Source organism: Egretta garzetta, unplaced genomic scaffold (assembly GCF_000687185.1).
Source record: "Egretta garzetta isolate BGI_Z169 unplaced genomic scaffold, ASM68718v1 scaffold42, whole genome shotgun sequence".
In the NCBI taxonomy this organism is placed as follows: Eukaryota; Metazoa; Chordata; class Aves; order Pelecaniformes; family Ardeidae; genus Egretta; species Egretta garzetta.
The window spans coordinates 1237-20292 of record NW_009258782.1 but is presented as its reverse complement, the minus strand read 5'-3'; the positions used below and the strand labels follow the sequence as shown (position 1 = coordinate 20292).

The 19056-nt window shown below is 45.3% G+C and overlaps 1 protein-coding gene across 6 annotated transcripts; it reads right to left on the bottom strand.

Moving 5' to 3' along the window:
• Nucleotides 1-6: 6 nt before the first annotated feature.
• Nucleotides 7-19050, bottom strand: LUC7L (LUC7 like). Of its 6 annotated transcripts, none has more exons than XM_035889096.1 (12): nucleotides 18952-19050; nucleotides 18601-18751; nucleotides 18026-18467; nucleotides 17184-17278; nucleotides 12775-12873; nucleotides 11955-12065; nucleotides 11157-11300; nucleotides 10557-10733; nucleotides 9610-9698; nucleotides 5090-5119; nucleotides 3960-4124; nucleotides 7-1419 (listed from the first exon to the last, which is right to left on the bottom strand). In XM_035889096.1, exons 3-12 carry the CDS (start codon nucleotides 18033-18035, stop codon nucleotides 1278-1280), a joined length of 1062 nt encoding a protein of 353 aa, XP_035744989.1. In that variant the 5' UTR covers nucleotides 18036-18467; nucleotides 18601-18751; nucleotides 18952-19050; the 3' UTR covers nucleotides 7-1277. The 6 variants fall into 6 exon arrangements, with proteins under 6 accessions (XP_035744989.1, XP_035744995.1, XP_035744992.1 ...); XM_035889101.1 differs by adding an exon at nucleotides 2826-2887 and having other exon boundaries at nucleotides 1367-1419; nucleotides 18026-18751; XM_035889102.1 differs by lacking the exons at nucleotides 18601-18751; nucleotides 18952-19050 and having other exon boundaries at nucleotides 18397-18463.
• Nucleotides 19051-19056: the final 6 nt, after the last annotated feature.

Genomic DNA, 19056 nt, shown 5'->3' with positions numbered 1-19056 from the left:
CCCCCGGGGCACCGGGCGGGCGGCCCGCAAACGGCGTTTACAGCCGCGGGGAAACGTTAGGAGCGAGCTGTCTTTAATTAAGAGATACCTGCCTCGCCGAGGTAACGAGTTGGGCCGGGCTGAGGCCCGGCCAGGGCCCAGCTCGGCGGGTGGCAAGCGCTTTCACTGACACAATCCTCACAAAATACCGATCCTCGGGGGTGGCGACTGTGGCTGGCACAGCCAGGCGGCCTTCCTCCCCTAGCGTAAAATAAACCTAGTTACAAATAAGCTAGTTACAATATGCCGATTCCTCCCACAGACGGGAAAAGGACACAGCTGGTGCCTGGATCCCAGGAGAAGCAGTGGGCACCGACGTGGGCACCTCCTTCCCTCACCCTGCCCCTGGACTTGGCTCCGTCCCGAGTCACCTCTGTCACTCAGCCGCCTTCTGCCTGACTGGCCTTGCAAAACACACACCAATGCTTTTTTGGGGAAGTCAGAAAACTCCCATGGAGGAAGCTCTGCCCCCGGAGTGCACAGTAAATAGGCAGACTAGCTGTGGCTGAACTCCTCCACAGAAGAACTCAGTCCTGATTTTCTACCGTTTGGTTTACACCCGATCTCTGATCTGTAAAGGTACTTAAACCCAGACTTGAGCGCATCTTAAGAATGTGCTCTAGCCAATTTGGTCATCCTCTCAAAGATGAACAGCTTTCAAAATAGGCAGGTCGGGGCCAAATTTTGTCTGTCTTGACTTAGCTGGAATAGCGAGGCAACCCTCAAAGGCTGGAGACATAAAAACGAGGTGGCTAAGCGCTAAAAAGAAAAAAAAAAAAAACCCCACAACCCCAAACCCACTTCTGAATTTCTTTCAACATATAGAAACAGAAGGAAAAAAAAATTAATTAAGTGAGAACCGGTGCTACCGGTGTGCTCAAAAAGGGTCAGGTAGATCTTTTGGAAAGAGCTGAAGCGTTACAAACGTCACGGCAGCTCAGGTCTCCGACCACAGCCCTGCCCCTGCCTGCCGCGTTCGCTGGGTCAGGACAAACACAGTGTGTCAACCACTGGCCTGAATTGAAAACGATCCATCCAGATTTATTTATTCCTACTAAAACAAAATCCTGTTAAACAGTACGTAACTCTGTGTCTCTACAAACTCACAGCTATCTGCCAAACAATAAAAATTCCAAACTACAAAAGATGAGTTGTATTCAGTAAATATAAATGGGAAATTTAGGCTTTGTGTAGAATGTTTATCAGACTATTTACAGTGCAACACAGATCGTTTGAGTTCAGATCTCGCCAGCTTCTCTCTCTTCTGATCTCTTGGAACGAGATTTGCCATTTGTGCTCTCGTGCCGCCTCTCAGAAGAGCTCTTCTCTTTTCTCTCTCTGTCTCGTGACTTTTCTCTTGAAGATCGATCTCTAGAAGATCTGAAGTACAAAGTAAACCATCGCTATAAAGCTTCACAACTAAAAGAATTTTCAAATATGCATAAAATTACAACATCTTCCCCTAACAGGGCTGCGGCATAACACAAGCTTCTTACAGAAATGTGCCTGGGTATTGCGAGGTCGGGAGCGGCGTCCCCCAGGACAGCAACTCTGGTCCCCCTACAAGCTGTGTGTGTAAGAGAACGCCGGGTTTGCAGCGCTGCGAGCGCGGCGCAGCCTTTTGTTTCTCTATCGTTAAGAGTGATCCTTTCAAGCTGTTGCCACAGGGGCTCTCTGAGATCCTCCCTGGGCCCCTTATTAGTTTACTGGGCCATACTAAAGCCCCTGCAATTTCTTCTTTGTCTGTCACTCAGCTCTGTTTGTGTCTTTTAGAAGACTGTTTTTTCATTACGCTCTAAGCTAGCGGCTTTCTGCTCAACTGCTTTAAATACCAGCTGTATTCTTTGGACTCAAACGCTTGCTCAGCCCTGGGCTTTTTCTATTTTGCACCCCGACAAGCGTTGTCCTTGGCAGCATCCTGGGTTCAAAGCCAGGATGATGCAGATTTATATTCACAAGCCCACAACACAGGCAAATCTTTTCACAGCCTGCCCAAGCGACAGCTACAGACTTTCAGCAGAGCTTTGCTGTATCGGCCCACGCAGAATTAAGCAGAGGGCTTCGCATTAGGTCCGATCGGAAAAGGCTGTTTTCCTGGATGATTCGTGCCAGCTTATCGACTAGCAGCGTGCCATAGGTGCTGACCCTGAACGAGCTCTAGCGGCCCATGCCCCTTCAGGACTAGGCAGAGGTGTTCACAGACCCCGCAGAGCCAGCACATTTCACGCTAGGACTCTGTATGCAGGGTTTTTTTAAAGTCACAAGAAAAGGACCTGTCAGGTACCTCAGAGGTTCCAGCTTTCATTCATGCCGACTGTAAGGCTTGGAAATACTGCACAATCAATACATTAAAACCTTACGGCCCTCTGCGTCACATCAACCATTTCATTTTCATTAAGTTGTGTCATTTAACCAGAAGATGATGTGAGTCTGTCTGATGAGATTAACTCTTTTCCTGCTCCCACAACAATGCCTGCTGCCTGTAGTCCTCCTGCCCCAAGATCTCCAGATCCTGCAACAGGCTCTCCATTTCTTTATACCAGTGAGACCTCAGACCAGCAGAACCTGAATGCAGGTTTCATTAATTCTCGAGGTGAAAATAGAAGCTACGCTCTTGCATCCAGAGAACAGTATTTTTCTCTTGGTTTTGCTTTATTTTCTTAAACTGATCCTGGTCTCTCCCCAGTTCTCAGCAGTTTTGGTAAAAGCATGTCAGCTGGCCAATCCCCCTACCATCTCGATGGGCTGATTTGAATGTGTTCAAGGTTTTCGAAGTAATCCCTTACCTGCTCTTTAGTAATAGTTATTACAGGGTCTTCCTCACTTCCTAATTGTCCAAACTTCTTTTCTTTATTTTTCATGTTCAAGACAGATTTAAAAAAGGACTTTAGTATCTCAGCCATTGGAGAATCAACAGTATTTACACCCCCCCCTCAATTATTAACAGACTTATTTTTTTCAGACCATTATTTCCCTCCCCTTCATCAGGAATCTTTAAAACCTGTTCTTACTCCTTAGCCAAAGTGACACAAGACACACAATGGCAGGTTTGTTTCTAGAACTGTACTTGAGTGGTGGTGCCTAATCGGGTGAGACAGTGCTAAAGTACTCCCCTATTAATTAGGAGCATTTACAAAAAGCCAGATCTAACTTCAGCAAGCACCTGGCAATAGACTTGCTCCTGGGCTTAGAAGGGCTGTAAGGAAACACAACGATTCCTTTCAATTTTTCCTAATGCTCCTCATCCTTCCTCCAGCACTGGGGGTGTTTTGCTGAGTTTTGGAAAAGACTGAAAGCCCTTCTTTGGACTACAGCACTTCTCCTCAGCAACAGGGGAGCGGTGTACTCCTCCTCCTGGCTGCCTTTTCCCCCTCCCTCTAGTGCAGATGCCTAAAGAAATCTCTGTCTCTCGACCAGCCGCCTTCTTACCCTAACAGAAGACTTCTCCCGAGATCCCAACTCATACACTTCCTTCCCCATGCCAGCACTGAGAGAAAGAAGCTGGGAAGCAGAAGGTAACCATAGAAATGTAACATCAAAACTGCCTCTCAGTTACTTGGCTTTTACAGGCCTGGGGAGGCTCAGTCAGCTCAAGCAGGCCTGTGTGCTGCTTGAAATACATTTCAAAAACCAGGAATTTCTCAGGACTCAGCACTGCCAATCAGGGAACCAGTTCTATCTCCTAGACTCTCCTCTCAAGCTGGGATCTCCCTGTACGGTTACTACCCCACTGCTCTCATGTGAGGCCATCTACGAACGGCCACTGGGAAATCCTGCTTTGGCCCAGGAGCTGGTACAGGACACTGCATCTGCTAACTTGAGAAACCAGTCATACTCCTACTCACTCTAAGGGACTGGGGCGGCTCACTGCGATGCCAAGGACTCCCCTTTCCAGAAGCACTCATGTCAGGGATACATACTTGTGTTTTGAACTCCTGTCTCTGGACCCCCGTCGGTGACCTCTGCTGTGGCTGCGGGAACGGCTCCGGTGGCGTCTGTGTCGGTCTCGGGACCTGGAGCGAGACTTCCGCCGTTCACGGGAAGCCGATCTCGAGCGTCTTCGCCTCCTATCCCGAGATCGTGATCTGAAGAGGACACAGATTGCCTCAGACTCAGGAGACGGGCCAGTATGTCAGATCTGCACACCTGAGCCCATCTCTCAGACGTTCCTGGGCAACAAATATCCAGAGCATCAGCACTGACCCCTCCCCAGCTGTATCCCTGCCAACACAGAAGGCAGATCACCCACAGGGTGGATGGGCATCTCCCTCCTGGGCCTCATGCTACCAATGAAATGCCAGTAGGTAAATCCGAGTTGCTGGAAAGCAACTTTTTATACAATAAAAAGCTCCCACCATTAATGTAAGCATGTGCCAATGCCTAGAGCAGAGCTTACCAACCGTGCCTCACTCAAAGTGCAGCCTGTGTAAGTAGAAGAGAGGCCAAAGTAAATAGCATGTGAAATTACCATAACCCGTACGGCAGTCTGCCAAAAAAAGAGTCTCCCTTGTGAAAGCACTGCACTTGAGAAGCAGATTCGTTTTGGTTTTAGAGCAGATTGAAACAAAGGATGCCAATGTATATGGAAAGCAGTAGAGAGGAAGATCTCCAGTTAAGTGATCACTGAGAGAAGGCTGTCATACTGCTAAGGAGAGCTCTTTACAGAGATGTGGGGGCTTTAATCTTGAATCTCTGTATTTTTGCATCTGAGGTATTACATATGTAACAGATATATTTCAGACATTAAAACTATGGAAGCGTATTCGGTATTTATTGAAAAAGGCACTAAGTATATTCTTAGACTCGTACTCTGGAGCACACAGCACCCTCTATCCTGACTGGGCATTAGCCACTATCTGCCTTCTAGCCCCAAGGGGCGACGTTAAGTTGCACAGCACCACTGAAGTGCCCAAGCAGTAGCTCCCTTTTCTTTCAGGGGGCAAAACAAAGAGACTGGGGCACTGAGCAAACTCCATTTGTGAGACCCAGGAAAAACCCTCAGTAACTAGACAGAAATACAAATAGGCATTTGGGAGAACTGCACACTCACCTTCGACGATCTCTATTTCTTGATCCAGACCTAGAAAGAAAGGAGAGAGTTAAACAAGAGAAGGTATGATATAATCAAGTGGGTTTTCAATAGAACAACCCATTCACCCTGGCAGCTCTTCACAGAAACACAACAGTACCCCAAGTAATACGTCAGTTAAAAAAAAGAACTTGCCATAAAACCATTAAAACATTTCATTATCTTCCATTTGGGGGGTGGGAAAAATGGGAATTTGTCAAAAACTGCAGAACTTTGTAGAAACACTAGTTTCTACAAGCAGAGCTTCTTGTCAGAACAGAAAAGGTCAACAAAACAATTCAGCCTCTGTTAATAAAACACCACAATGAACCTTTCCAACTTGAAGTCTGCTGTGCGTATTTGATATATACACTTTACCCTCCGCAGTCGAAGATCAACTAGATCAACTCTCACATTTTCAGGAAAAAGTGCCACTCTCCAGTCAGAAAGACACTTGACAGATTTCTGATTTTGGTTCCTTTGAAGTAGTTGCACATTAAAAAAGGTTTTAATAAAGACAAAATACAGGATTTTCTCACTCACCATGTTTATTTAACAAACATTAGATGGAAATTTGCATAATTTTTTTTTCTGGTAAAGATGAGCTAGGAAAGAGAGGGGACAGACACAAGGGAAGAACTATTACTGAAAAGTAACTCAAGACACACAGAAAATCCTTCATCCCAGGCTTAGAAAGCAACTTGGGAACAATCATCCAAGTCTCACTATTCTTTCTCAATTTCCGTGGCTTCAGAGCTCACGTACAGCACTCTGACCTTAACGCTGTAAGCATTAGCTTTTGACAGTCTGTAAATAACAATGTCACAATTCTTTCAACTTCTGAAGCGCCATTACTCAGCACCACTTAAAACACCACTCCACGTGAAAGATCCGCCCTCCCTTTTTCTCTACGGCCACGTTTCAGAGCCAGCCTACACCAAAACTTCACAGACTGTCTGAACAGTCTCGTTTTGCTTTAATTGAGAAGCAGCCAGTCTCCTTGTTTAGTGACTTAGAGACTCACTCTTGTAACTGCCCCCGTCTCCCCAGTGCATACAGACTCACAGGGGACGTTTCAGTTACACAGCCACAGAGCTGCCCTGGCACCATAACAGGAGATGTGGCTGAAAGTTACATGCAGACAAAATTTTTAAAAAGCAATAGGGAAGCATCTATTTTAATAATATCATTTAAACCCATACCTGGATAAGACAAGATTAGGAGAATCAATGGGCACTGACATTCCTTCACAATGGAATGGGATTGCTCAGTCATGGTAGAAAGAAAAAAAAAAAACCACCATCCCGAAATTTAGAAAGGAATGAACTCAGGTAGAAGGACTGTAAACAAGGTGGAGCAGAACTTGGGAGTCAGGCAAATGAACCACGTGCTGAGGCAACACGTAAGACGACCAGATGAAGGAAAAGCTGATAAACCAGGAGAGCAGGCAATAACCACACACCCCCTTTTTCATGTAACAGAACCTGACAGAGCAGCAGGACCTCCTGCAGATGCCTGGTAGGCAGCTGAATTTTCTTTGGTGGCTGTAATTACTCCAAGTTCTTAATGTTCTTTTCCTCCTGATCGCTTTATTCTGAACCACCAGTGCACACATTCACACAAAGCCATTCCACGTCCCCTGAAGAACCTGTCTGCCTTTCCATGCCTATGATCTGAGCAGGAGTTTGCACAATAAACTCCTGATAATCACTCCCTAGCACTAGACTTCAGGAAGCATCCAACGTCCAACAAAACAGCACTTTCCTTACTAGCCTGAATCAGCATACAGCAGGAGACAGTAGAAGACTGCTGTCCAGAGAGGCGAGAGGCTGAGCATTTTTCCCCACCCCCCTCTTTTTTGTTCCTGCATCGCACAGGCTATGTGCCGAGTTTCATAACCTGTGTTTTGTCCAACTTAATACAAAGGAAAATGATTTGGCAACTCCACCTAGTCCTGTTTACCGGTGTGCTCTGGAAGCAAATACTGAGGTCTGCTCTTCCAAGCATGTCACCTCTCCACAGAATTTCAGTCTTAAGACATTACTGGGTAGCCCACAGTCACCAGCGACACCAAACAAAGGACTTGTGTTTATTTACCACCAGGGGCGACAACCCAGTTCACTCATTCCTATGTGGAAATCACAGCTTAGTTGACAAGTTAATAAAGTCTGTGAGAGGTAGAGTTTCACAAGTGAACCTACAGGTTTCCAAGTTGTGTCACAGTGCCTGTAAGTCACCAAAGACTTCTCCAAGTCAAACGGTACTCTTTCTCTTACTGAGTAACACCATGAAGATGCTGCATATGAAGGTATGACAAGAAGAGTTATGAAGGAAACCTGTTTTCTCTGTTTTCTTGAAGTATCAAGCTCTGGTTAAGAGAGGCAGTCTGAAAGGTGGCAGAAGTCACCGATTAGTTTTTGATGGAAAAATGCCCCTGTAAGCATGGAGTTGCACAGCTCCCAGCAGAGAAGGTGCTCAGAAATCAAGACATCTGGGCTCTAGTCCCAGTTCTGACACTAAGTGTCCACTGGGAAAACTACATTCCTTCTCTGGGTCAAGTTCTCATTTTGGAGAGGCAAATATAATTTGACCTCCTCTGTATGGCACTCCTGCCTCCTTCATAACATGCTTTTCTTTGGTATCTGAACAGAGCAGTATACAGATGCCTCCACACAGAGTGAGAGCAAAGTCTCTAAGTGGTGCCACCCAGGGAACCAGCAAGAACTCAAGACTTTACACCAACTCAAGGCAGTTCTCAAACCCTTCACATTTAAAGCATTAAATACTCAAGAGATCTTCAAACCCCCTTATCAGATGCATCCATATATGGGCTAACTGTGAACACAAGAGGCTCCTTAACTCTCAGGAACTGATATAAAAAAAAAACCAACCAAACAAACAAAGCCCCACAAAACCAAAACCACAGACACGCCGCAGGAGGAAGCCAGCCAGCATTTTAGGGAGATCCAGAGAACTCTTCCTGAAGGCAACACTGCTGAGCAATTTTCACACAGAAATGGACTCCAGGAAGAAGCAGCACCATGGAGACAAGCACTGAGTCCAGGTTAAATGCGGTCCTACACTGTGGGTCAGAGCCTGCCACAAAGCAGCTGCATGGAAAAAGACACTTCTTGTTTCACTTCCATCTTTCTGTCCATAGCAACAGCATACATCAGTCCCTTTCGATTAACTCGTGCACTCATCAGCCAGTTCCGGATTTTGCGGCTCCCAAATATAACTGCATTACTGACAATCTTGCACGGATGCCAGAAAGTTGTGAAGCTCTACATGTGGTGCTGCAGCTCAGGAGAAAGCTGCAGCAGGAACTGGCATTTCATATGACACCAAGCAATCCACAGGGAGAGAGAACCCATATAAAACACCCTAACTGGAGAACGCATAACAATTTGGGGTTTACACCAGTCACCAAGCTGTAGCCTACAGAAAACCAAGCTGCTTCGATTCTGGTATTTCTTTACTAGCATTTCCAGCAACGTATACCCAGAAGCCAGCACCATTTTAGAGCATACTGCAGTTATGTATGTCATATGCCTCCTACATGGATGGCTGAAACACACTCTTCAATCGACACTGACGGTCAAAAAGAGCTTTCCACAGGCAGCAAGGTTGGTCTTTCTGACACAAGAGGTACAAGAGGAGAAACACGTGAGGTTTTCTGGGGAGATGCTGTGACAATGAGAACAGCACTCCTACTCAGCCACTTCCGTCTGCCTGACCACTGCAAATAGCCACCCTCTCCACACCAGGCTGCTTCGCTGAGCTGTTTACCTACAAAATGCCTGTTCAAGTAACAAAGGAATAGTTTTTCCAGTTCAGCTGGCAAGAGGCAGAAGAGCTTGTCCTGAGAATACCAACATTGCAGCCACTCCCACTGCTGAAGGATTATACACGTATGAGCAGAAGGTGACACACAGGGCTACAACAACCAGAAGCAGCCACTCCTTTGAATCCCTCGGATCCCCTGGGAAGTGTTTTCCAAAGCTGCGCCAAAAGCACCTCACTGTTATTGTAGAAGAGTTTCTGAGCAAGACAGGCAGCCCGACATCTGGCTCATGGATACCCGCTCCATTCCGCTGTCACCTCCTAGCCTAGAAGTAAGGAAGGCTGTCCAGGGAATTTTTGCATGCCTAGTGCCTTTTGAGCAGGCTTAGCCCTCACTCATCTTAAACTTTCCCAGCTGGATGTTGGATGAGGGTATTTTATCCAGATTCAGATTCCCAAAGACAGGGACTAGACCAAATAGAAGACTATAGGGAGCTCACATCTTTCAGATACACAATGGAGGTTAAAACAATACACATACAATCACTCTAAGGTGGGAGTTTTGTGCATTTGTTTTCATCTTTAACTGAATGCCAAGGTGCTCACATAGTATCTGGAACATTTCCAACAGCAGATGCTGCTTTCCTGCACTGCTCAGATACAAGAAATCAGAATATTTCAAAACCAACTTCGCAAACCACTTATTGGCTTCCACTTACCGTCTGCCCATTCTCTCCTCTCGTTCTCTCTCCTCTCTCCGTCTCAAACGATCCTGGTTTCTCTTCTCTTGCTTTTCTGCCACTGTTTTCTAGAAAAAAGTTCACATCGTATTTCAGCCATACAGTAACAGGTCAGAGAGATCTGCAGGGAGACTATTCAGGTAGTCAGACAAAGGTATTAAGACAAAGAATGGCTTTGCTGCATTTTGCTAGTCAAGATCTCCATCCAGGTTTCCATTTTCCTCACAGCTTCACTAACGTACATCAGTGCAAGAAATGCTACTCCCTACTCTGCTTCGAGTGCTTGTGTTCTAAGAGAGAAGCCCGTAAGCTTTGAGGCAAGGACCATTTCACCATGAGTATACACAACACACAATGAAACAGTGCTCTGGCCTCGTGCCAGCGATCAACCAAGGCTCTGACCTCACCATACTGCCTAATGAATGAGGTACAGGAATCACAACTCTCACTCAAGCAGTCTAAAGGTCTCTGTTGGCAAGCAAGGCCAGTACCACGGTTCCATCACAAACAGTTCCACAAAACTTCTAATCACTTCAGCTACTGAAGATCCTCACCAACAGCACGATATGAAACTTCAGTTCTAGCATTTTGTTAAGAGGTCTGAAAGTGCTCTTTAATAGTCAAAAAACCCGCAGGAACAAATTTCAGCCAAACCAATGAGAAAGAGCAATGGTACAGCTGCATATATTTGAGGAAAAAATGACAGCAGTGGTCTGGTTTGGCTAATTCTGAAGGTACTTATTTAGCTACCCAGAAATTACAGAACATGTGAGGCTACGCAAGCCTCCATTTGAAGTTTCAGGGATTGTGCAATCAGAAATTTCTGGGCTTCTACAAACAGTCTGCAAAGAACCCTGTACAAATTTAACAGAAGTGTTGACTGTCTTCAGAACTACAAGGAGAAGGTTTAAAACAGACAGGATTACCCTCAGCTGATCCAGTTTCTCACGAATCTGAATGAAACCCAAGTGTAATTTGCCTCCAAAGTGGTCAGCAAGACGCCGGTCGTTGTCATGGAGACCAAGATATGCTGAACAGACTTCACACACACGCAGCTTCTGCTGCTGGAAACTGGATGCAGGCATTGAATTTCTGTATTCTTCCTAAAGGGAGGCAAAAACCAGGCAAATGTCACGGAACCCTTACATAGTCACAACCCTCCAGAGAAACCCCTGTACAGAATTGCCCTGCTGCTTTCAAGAATCAAAAAACCACCCTCAGTATAAAGGAGGTGCTGTAAAAAACACTCTGTGGGCACAGCTAACCTGACAGTCTATCCCTGCAAGTGACCAGCGACCAAATATTTCAGAGGACAAATCCCCCCGCTCCGCTCCAGTCAGCTATCTTCACTGGATAAAAATGTCTAAAAAGTTTTTCTTCAGCCATGACACTACACTGCTAACGGCTTGCGGGCACATGGCTGAAACTGAAAAAGGAGGTGCTGGCAACATAGGAAAAGAGTTAGGAACCACCCAAGCCTAGCTCAGTCCTCTATTACAATTCATAGGAGTTCTGCAAGGCCGTACCTCTGCCTCTTTCTTTTTTGCTCGGACTTTCTCCACTTCCATCAGGATCTTTTGAGACTCATCAACATTTCCTTCAGCTCCCAACTGTTCGGCTTTAGCTAGGAGTTTTCCAATGTCTTCATTCAGCTCATGTACTTTCTCTGCCTAAAGAGAATAGTGTGTTTTTAGTAAGACAAAAAACTTGCTAGAGCTTGCAAGCTTTACTTTGTCTCTAAAAAATATCGTTTAATAAAAGCAGGAAGATGACCGTAAATCTCCCAAAGACAAAGGAATCCCAACAAAAAGGGATTGGTGGGCCAAGTACAGGCAATGCAGTCACAGACACATAGCAAAGAGAGAAACTAGACACGGAGGAGACAGTTCTGCTGCAAACAGTGGCACATTTCTGGCTTGCAGGACAGGATAGAGTCCACAAAACCAGCTTTGGAAATGCTTTGTATTGTCCTGATGAAGCAAGTTCACAAAGAGGAAACTTCATGAGTATCTACTAAGTGAAAAGACCACAATCCTGGGATGGATTTATTACCCAAAGCTATTACATTAACACCGAATAGTGGTGGTAGGGAAACCAATATGCTTTACTGTCATACTAAAGCATCCTATTTTAGAGTTCATGTTCTATGCTACTGTGGCCCTCTGAACCAGTAAGTTTGTCACAAGAACAGCCAGAGCAGCATTTGAGGAGGACGGTTGGAATCCACAAAGCCTAAATTCCCAGTATCGATGGTGTTAGGGACAACAGAGCACCAGTGCCCTTGCACAGACTTGCAGAACAAACGTTTAATGAGAGGACAATACCTTTGCAGACACTTCAGCACTGATCTCTTCCTGTGTCTCAGCCAGGCGTTTCTTGGCCAGTTCTGTTCTCCTATCACACTCTGCGATGAAGGATTCCAGGTGATCCATCGCCTGCATGTTCAGACAGAGTTGTGAATAAAGAAGCTCTCCGAGACAGATCTAGCTTTGACAGCCAACAGCTAGCTGGCACAATCCCTGTATAATGCACAACCAACCTCAAGAACGGATGCGTTGAGAAAAAAATATATGACACTTTGCAGAAAAAGTAAAATTGGATCCCTGCCCTTAAGTCTGTCATCTGCCTGAAACCTGACACAGTTCCTTTACTCTGACACACAACAGAATGCTCACATGAAGACTGCTTTGCACTGGAACTTCCAACACGTGAGTGCAGGTGCAAAGGCACTGGAATAACATGAAAAGGGCCAAAAAGAATTGTTCTTCTGCTTGGTCTGTTCCACCACAGAAAGCTAAATCTGGCAAAAGTGAAACCACAGAGCAGAAGGTTTTTAATGTCTAATCTCCTTCTGGGACAGGCCACCAGGTTACAATGACCTGGTACAGAGCAGCAGGCGTGGGATGCAAGGAATGCCAGAGGAGCCTCCCAGCTAGCTGGACTAATGGGGTTGCAAGGACCTTAATTACTTTTACAATTTCAAGTCAGCAATCAAGCCGGCATTCAGGAAGGGGCTGCACGTTCTTGTCAGATAACACATCAAGTAAGATGGCTAGCTGAAATGCCCACTAAGTTCTGTTGTTCAGCTGAATAACTTCCAAGAGGCAGTTTCCACAAAAGTAGCAAAAATTTCTCTGTACTCACATCCAGCTCAAAAAACAGGTCTCTCTCTTTACTTGCAATCTCATAATCTGCTCGCAGTGCCAAGTCATGGATCTTTGTACATTCTCCCAGGTCCATTCGCTGTTGAAAAGAAAAAGGACAATCAGTGTAAGAACCCCTCCATATGACAACAAGCAGCAGATACTTAATTCTTGCCAACTGTATCATATCAAAATACAGCCTCTTTAGGAAGAAGAGCTTCCTCTTAACCTGTCACTAACAGAACTAGCCAGAAGAACCACATGTTTGCTAGAACCCCTTTTCTAGGTGTTTCTGGAACAACACTGAAACACCCCAAATGTTTTAAATCCAGTCCTGTGACCTGCTCTAGGTCACAGCACAGCCTTTGAAAGCGCTGAGAGGGAGCTGGGAAGGCGCAGCACACTGCAGCAGCAACTCCTTCAACAGGCACTAACTCCAAATGCCTCCTATTACAGAGCTACAGCACAGTGAAGCATACGGCTTTGTACCCTGTTTAAAGCTCACCTGGAAAAGCACATCTGTGTCAAGATGAGCCCTAGTAACATACTGAAAGATAACAAATCATAGAACACAGACAGAATGCTTCCTATCAAGAGCACGTGGGACTTAACGGAATAAGGCATATGGCCAGTAGAAAAGCACAAACCCATGCTCAGCAACAACAGACTCATAACTCTACAGGTAGCCCCTTCCCACATTCAGCTCCAGCCTGGAATTTTAAAACCTGTTCAGAAAAGCTAATTTATATGCAAAATCCCATCTAATGAGAAACTTCTTGAGAGCATCTCCCTTCCCAGAAAGCTCAGACTTGCACACTGCCCTTCACTCCCATTGCAGTCGATGCTACTTAAATTTATTTTCCCCCAACCTAGTAGTTAACAGCCACATGAACAGAGGTTAATTATGCTCTCAAAACATGGAAATTGCATTTTGACATTATGAATATGTAACAGAGAGCACTTATTCTTAAAATAGAAAAACAACATTTTGAAAGCCAAAATAATAAAAGGCCTAAGTGTGAGCCACAGTATGAATGGCAGGGTACATGCCATGGCATGAAGGAACACCCCAGCCAGCCATCATCTTCTCTCCCTGTCACCACCAGTCCCAAGGAGCCCAAACCTGAACACAGCAATCTTCTCTCCCTGTCACCACCAGTCCCAAGGAGCACCTGAACACAGCACAACAGGCGTCAACTCACTGAGCTGCAGAAAAAGCTAAACACAGCTAAACTGGGATCAACACAGAATCCCCGTGGAACACCACAAACTAGAGCTGGGGGTGCCAGGGACACCTGTGAGAAGCAATGCACTCGGACAGCAGCAATGAAGTGTTTAGAATGAAGCAAAGCAACTAGAGCAAGCTCCAGCAGGTAATGCTCAAGTGTTCAGCAGTTACCTGTGTTATTAGCTTTTCTTTTTTAAACAAAGAAAACAATTCTGGATGACTCGCCACTATTTAGTCTTTCTTATTTTGCTCATTTACCAGAAACAGGAGGCCACAGGCAGCAGGCTACAGAAACAGACACTGCATCCAGGAATAGTCCTGCTGAGCTCTCTAACGGTGGAAATTTAATGCCTACAAAAAAAAGCGTTCGGTACTTTCAGAGCTTAATCATGTTCATCTTCAGGCAAGCCTCTTCAAAGAATGCTAGTGAGCAACTGCTATTTTACCACAGAAATAACTTTCCAGAACATCAGAGCGCGATGCGACTTAAACCTTTTATTCTTATGGTCATTCTACCGAGATCCCTTTTCAATATAGGGAGAAAAGAGTGATACTCCAGGTGATTCTCAAAGATCGTAAGTATTCTTAATCTGAACTCTTCTTGCAAAGTGATCCACTAGCCCCACTTCAGAGAAGGGGTTCCAAGCCAAAACTTCAGAAGAGCTGACAGCACGCTTGGTATTCCTCTCCCTGTTTGAGCTAAAATTCAGGAGGATTACCAGCTGATGCCACCTATGAATGTGCTGCAGTACTTCCACTGACAGAAATATGCTTACCGTTAGCTGCAAAGCTAACTCAGTGCAGGCTAACTTGTGTTCTCCCAGAATTTTACTCCTTTCCTTTTCCTTATACACAAGTTTCTGGGGTGAAAGGCTCTTATGACACCAGCTCATCTAAACAAAGCAAACATAAGCATGCCTTCTGCAGCTCTCCAGAATATTCCAGAGCTTTACTTACAGTCTGGACTCCTTCACTTACTCTGCACCTGAAGGTCAGTGCATGGGACTCCATCACATTTCACTGAGCACAGCTACCCAAGGGATCCAGCTCCCTGCTTGTCTCCTTTCAGCCTCCCGCTAAGGAATATCCGCACACGTGAAGGACGCAGCAATAACAATGCCTTCGGGGGGAAGATGCAACATAACCAGCACCAGAAGGCTTGGAGCATCTGTTGGAAGTTTCCAAAAAGATCCATAGGTCCTGATTTCTGCAATACTACCCCATCCAGAGATGGACACTACCCCATCCAGCTGAGGCTGGCTCACCCACACAGCTCTTCCCTTAATGAAGCACTGTAAGATGCCAGTGAACCTGACCAAGATTACAAGGAAGGCCTGCACATTCCAGTTAAGTCTCATTCTGTGCTGGTAGTGCTGACAGCTGAAATGCTGTTCCGGACATCACATGTTCTTTCAACACAGATCTGTGGCTCCAATACTTTTCCTTGCCTCCAAGAACCTGCTGACAGCAGCATTGAGAGCTCCACAGCCACTTCAGAAGGCCACCACTCGTTTGAGTGAACCATGAGATCACTCATGCAGAAGCCATCTTCTTTCCTCCTCCTGTGCAAGATTTGAGAGCACAAATTCCACAGCAAGAGGGAAGAGACAACTCACTGCAGACAAGTAACAACAGAAGCAAGAGAAAAAGATTTCTTAATGTGCTCCTCTGCCCCAGGAGACTCACAACACATTGGAACACCTCAGACTTCCTCAACTTCCTCTGTGCTTTGGCACTAGCTCTTAGAGTCACGCACACCAATTAATTCCACCCCTTCGACCAACCGTTTACCTTCTTCCTGGAAACGTGCCAGAAGACGCAGAAGGCAGCCCGCATCTTCAAAACACCATTTGGGGCCCAAAAAACTGGTGTAGAATCTCATGTCAAAAAATATACCCTAACCACAGTGAGCCACACAAAGGATGGAGGTGGGCAAAGGCGATTTAAACAGCTTTAAAATTCTGAAATGGAAGTGAAGTGATATGGAGGCTGACGGAGCGATCACTGGAAAATACATCTGAGCTTCAAATTCATTAAAAAATAAATAGAGAGATATATAGAGACTGGTATTCAACCTCCAACCTTATTCTGCAATAACAGCCACTGAGAAGCTAAAGTCTGAGTGCTCAGAGCCGAGGCAGCTTTTGCTAAAGCTCTTTCTACTAGTGCTGCCAGAGTCTTGCTATCGCAGCGACAGAGAGGAAGGAGTGCCAGCCCTCCCCTTGGTTGGTAACGCACTGTGTCAAACCCAGCTCTTGAAATAACAGCAGGAAGGGCTATAAATAACAACAGTATCTTTAAACAATCTGGTTAAGCGGATGGACAATGTGAATCGCCACAGTATTTACTGTCAAACAGTGAGGGTAAAGATGGATTTCAAACACCCATATTCATCTCCATCCTGCAATTCTGTAATACACCAACGATTACAAAAGACGTACACTGTCTTCTTTTTGAAAGTCAGACTGCATCTTTCATCTGGGTGCCTAAACTGAATACTTACTTCGCAAGATCTTGCTGTTAAAAGCCCACGTCACCTTTTGCTCTCGGAGAGAGCATGCGAGCCAAACCTTTGAAAATTGGCCAGCTCTGTCCCCAGAGGGCAGCAGCGAAGGAGCCGACCCAACTGTTTCAAACCAGTCGGGCAGAGTGACACACCACTCAGACCAACCAACTCTAAAGACAAAGTTGGCCGGAGCTGTAACCTGCCATTAGCACGCCAACCAGTAATAATGAAAAAGCTGCCATTCCAACGGGACAACATCACATGGCAGGAGAGAGGAGACTGAAAAGCTCCGAGGAATAAGGATTATTGCAGCTGGTGAGAAAAAACTTGCTAACCTGAAGATGCAACGGTGAACTAGAGCGCCCAGGACGGCAGGCTAGCTATGATCTTGTGACCTCCACAGGAGAAGTTGCAGGCCCTAACCATCTCCAACTGCTGAAAGAGAAATAATCTTGCAACTTCATGTGGGATTGTGAGAGAAAAAACATTTCAAGCGAGTTCTGGGAGCTCCTGGCTTCAGCGGTTCCTTACACAGGTTACAGAAACTGGAATTAAAATTGTGTCTGCTCCTTGGGCACAGAAGGTCTGATCTCTCCTAGAAGTTACCTACAATGCACAGATGAGCTGTACCAATGTCTGCCTCACGAGAGTTCCTTATTACAGAGAATATACTTACTGTTCCGGCCAGGATATCATGAGGACAGCAATCCAGAAGGTGGCTCTTGCAAACACGATCGTCTGTAAACTTCACCCTTTGTCTGGTTTCATCTCCTGAAATTCATTTGTGGTTTTAAATAAGGAGACATTAGAATACCGATAAGAGAACAAAGAGGTCGGTATGATCATTTCGCCTCAATATGCAGATTAAAATACTTGGTGTTCCTGCTCCCCAAAATTACTCAAAAAAAAAAAAAGCTTCGAGGGTAACAGGATATTCTGGAACGCTTATAATTGGCAACAAACACTATTTTTGCATTTATTCATCCAGAACACCATGTTAAACACAGTGTTGGCGAGCCAAGTAACGTCCAAGGCCTGTCATCCATATAAAGAGACAGCACAGCCAGAAGAGAAAAAAGGAGACAGACAGTCTGGCTCGCAGCCAAGACCTTCACGCACACCCCTTTTTTTTTTTTTTTTTTTTTTTTTTTTTTTACTGTGAGGAAGGGGCGGGAGGTACCAAAACCCACACTATCGGAGGGCCATGAATCACAAAACAGGGCTGTGCTGGACAGTTTTTATAGGCGATTGCTATTTGCTCATCTGATAATTAAGACATCGGTCCATTTGGTTTGAAAACCAAATATGCAGTGTGCTTTCCAAGGCCGTGCAAAGACGAATCTTGTAGGTCTTGGCCTGGAACACGAAGCGTGCTTCCCACCCACGTCCCACCCTCAGAAGACATTTTACACTCAGGAGCCACTTAAACAAGACAATATCAGAAAAGCAAAAAAATAAAAAATAAAAAAAGGAACAAAGTTAGTCAATACACACTGCGAGCTCCAACATATACTATACCCATCTGCATTCTTCAAGACCTCAGCTGCAGAATTTTATGCCCACTGTTGAAAAGTTTTAAAGGAAAAGTTTTCTTGCCCACACCTGCAGTAAGGAAGTCAGGGGAATGATACATAAAAGTAAAGGCAAAGTGGTAATGGTATGTGACAATTTTAAAGCTCATCTGTGTATATGACACAGGTATGTGTAATACTAAAGTATGAATATAGTTTAGGGTTCGCAAGCATCCAGGAATAATGTTGTGTCTACTGAAAATGTTTTTTTTTTTTATTTTTTTTTTCTTTCTAAGCTACACTTTTAAAGTTACTTGTGAAAAAAGCAAACACTTTTTTTTTTTGTTATAACAGCTTTAAAAATTGGTTGTGACTCACGGCTCGATGAACATGAGGCTTTTCTGCAACTCCCTTGCAGATTGATGTAGGCAGGCAAAGATACACTGAACCTTTATAAATAAAATAGAGGGGCCACAATTGTTCAGTTTGTATGAAATAAAAATATGGGAAGCAATTCAATAGCAACTCAATACACAGAGAAAGAAAAGCACTTATTCACTTACGAAACAAAGTGCAAAGTACCTGAACAGCCCTGCTAAGGTGCCAAAGGGAATTTAAGTACTCAGCAAGCCGCAGAAGGGAGATACAAACCGCAGCAGGAACATATTTTGCACAGGCTGTCACATTTCTTTTCTTGGACAACAACTACAACGGCCGGCTCCTGCGGGCACACCTCCCTACGTGCCTCCACTTATTCACTTACGAAACAAAGTGCAAAGTACCTGAACAGCCCTGCTAAGGTGCCAAAGGGAATTTAAGTACTCAGCAAGCCGCAGAAGGGAGATACAAACCGCAGCAGGAACATATTTTGCACAGGCTGTCACATTTCTTTTCTTGGACAACAACTACAACGGCCGGCTCCTGCGGGCACACCTCCCTACGTGCCTCTATGTACGGCGTGGCCTGGCCACGGAGCTTTCCCTGAAACCTCTCCGCGGCAGCCGGAGCCCCGAGCAGCGGGCTCCACCCGGGGCTGGG

Bases quoted from the DNA above. Each gene is read 5' to 3' on its own strand.
- LUC7L (XM_035889096.1), bottom strand. The intron at 12,066-12,774 runs GTGAGTACAGAG...CTGAACATGCAG, and splicing joins ACCTGTTTTTTGAGCTGGAT to GCGATGGATCACCTGGAATC. The intron at 5,120-9,609 runs GTAAGTGGAAGC...CTTTCTTTCTAG, and splicing joins GAGGAGAGAATGGGCAGACG to GTCTGGATCAAGAAATAGAG.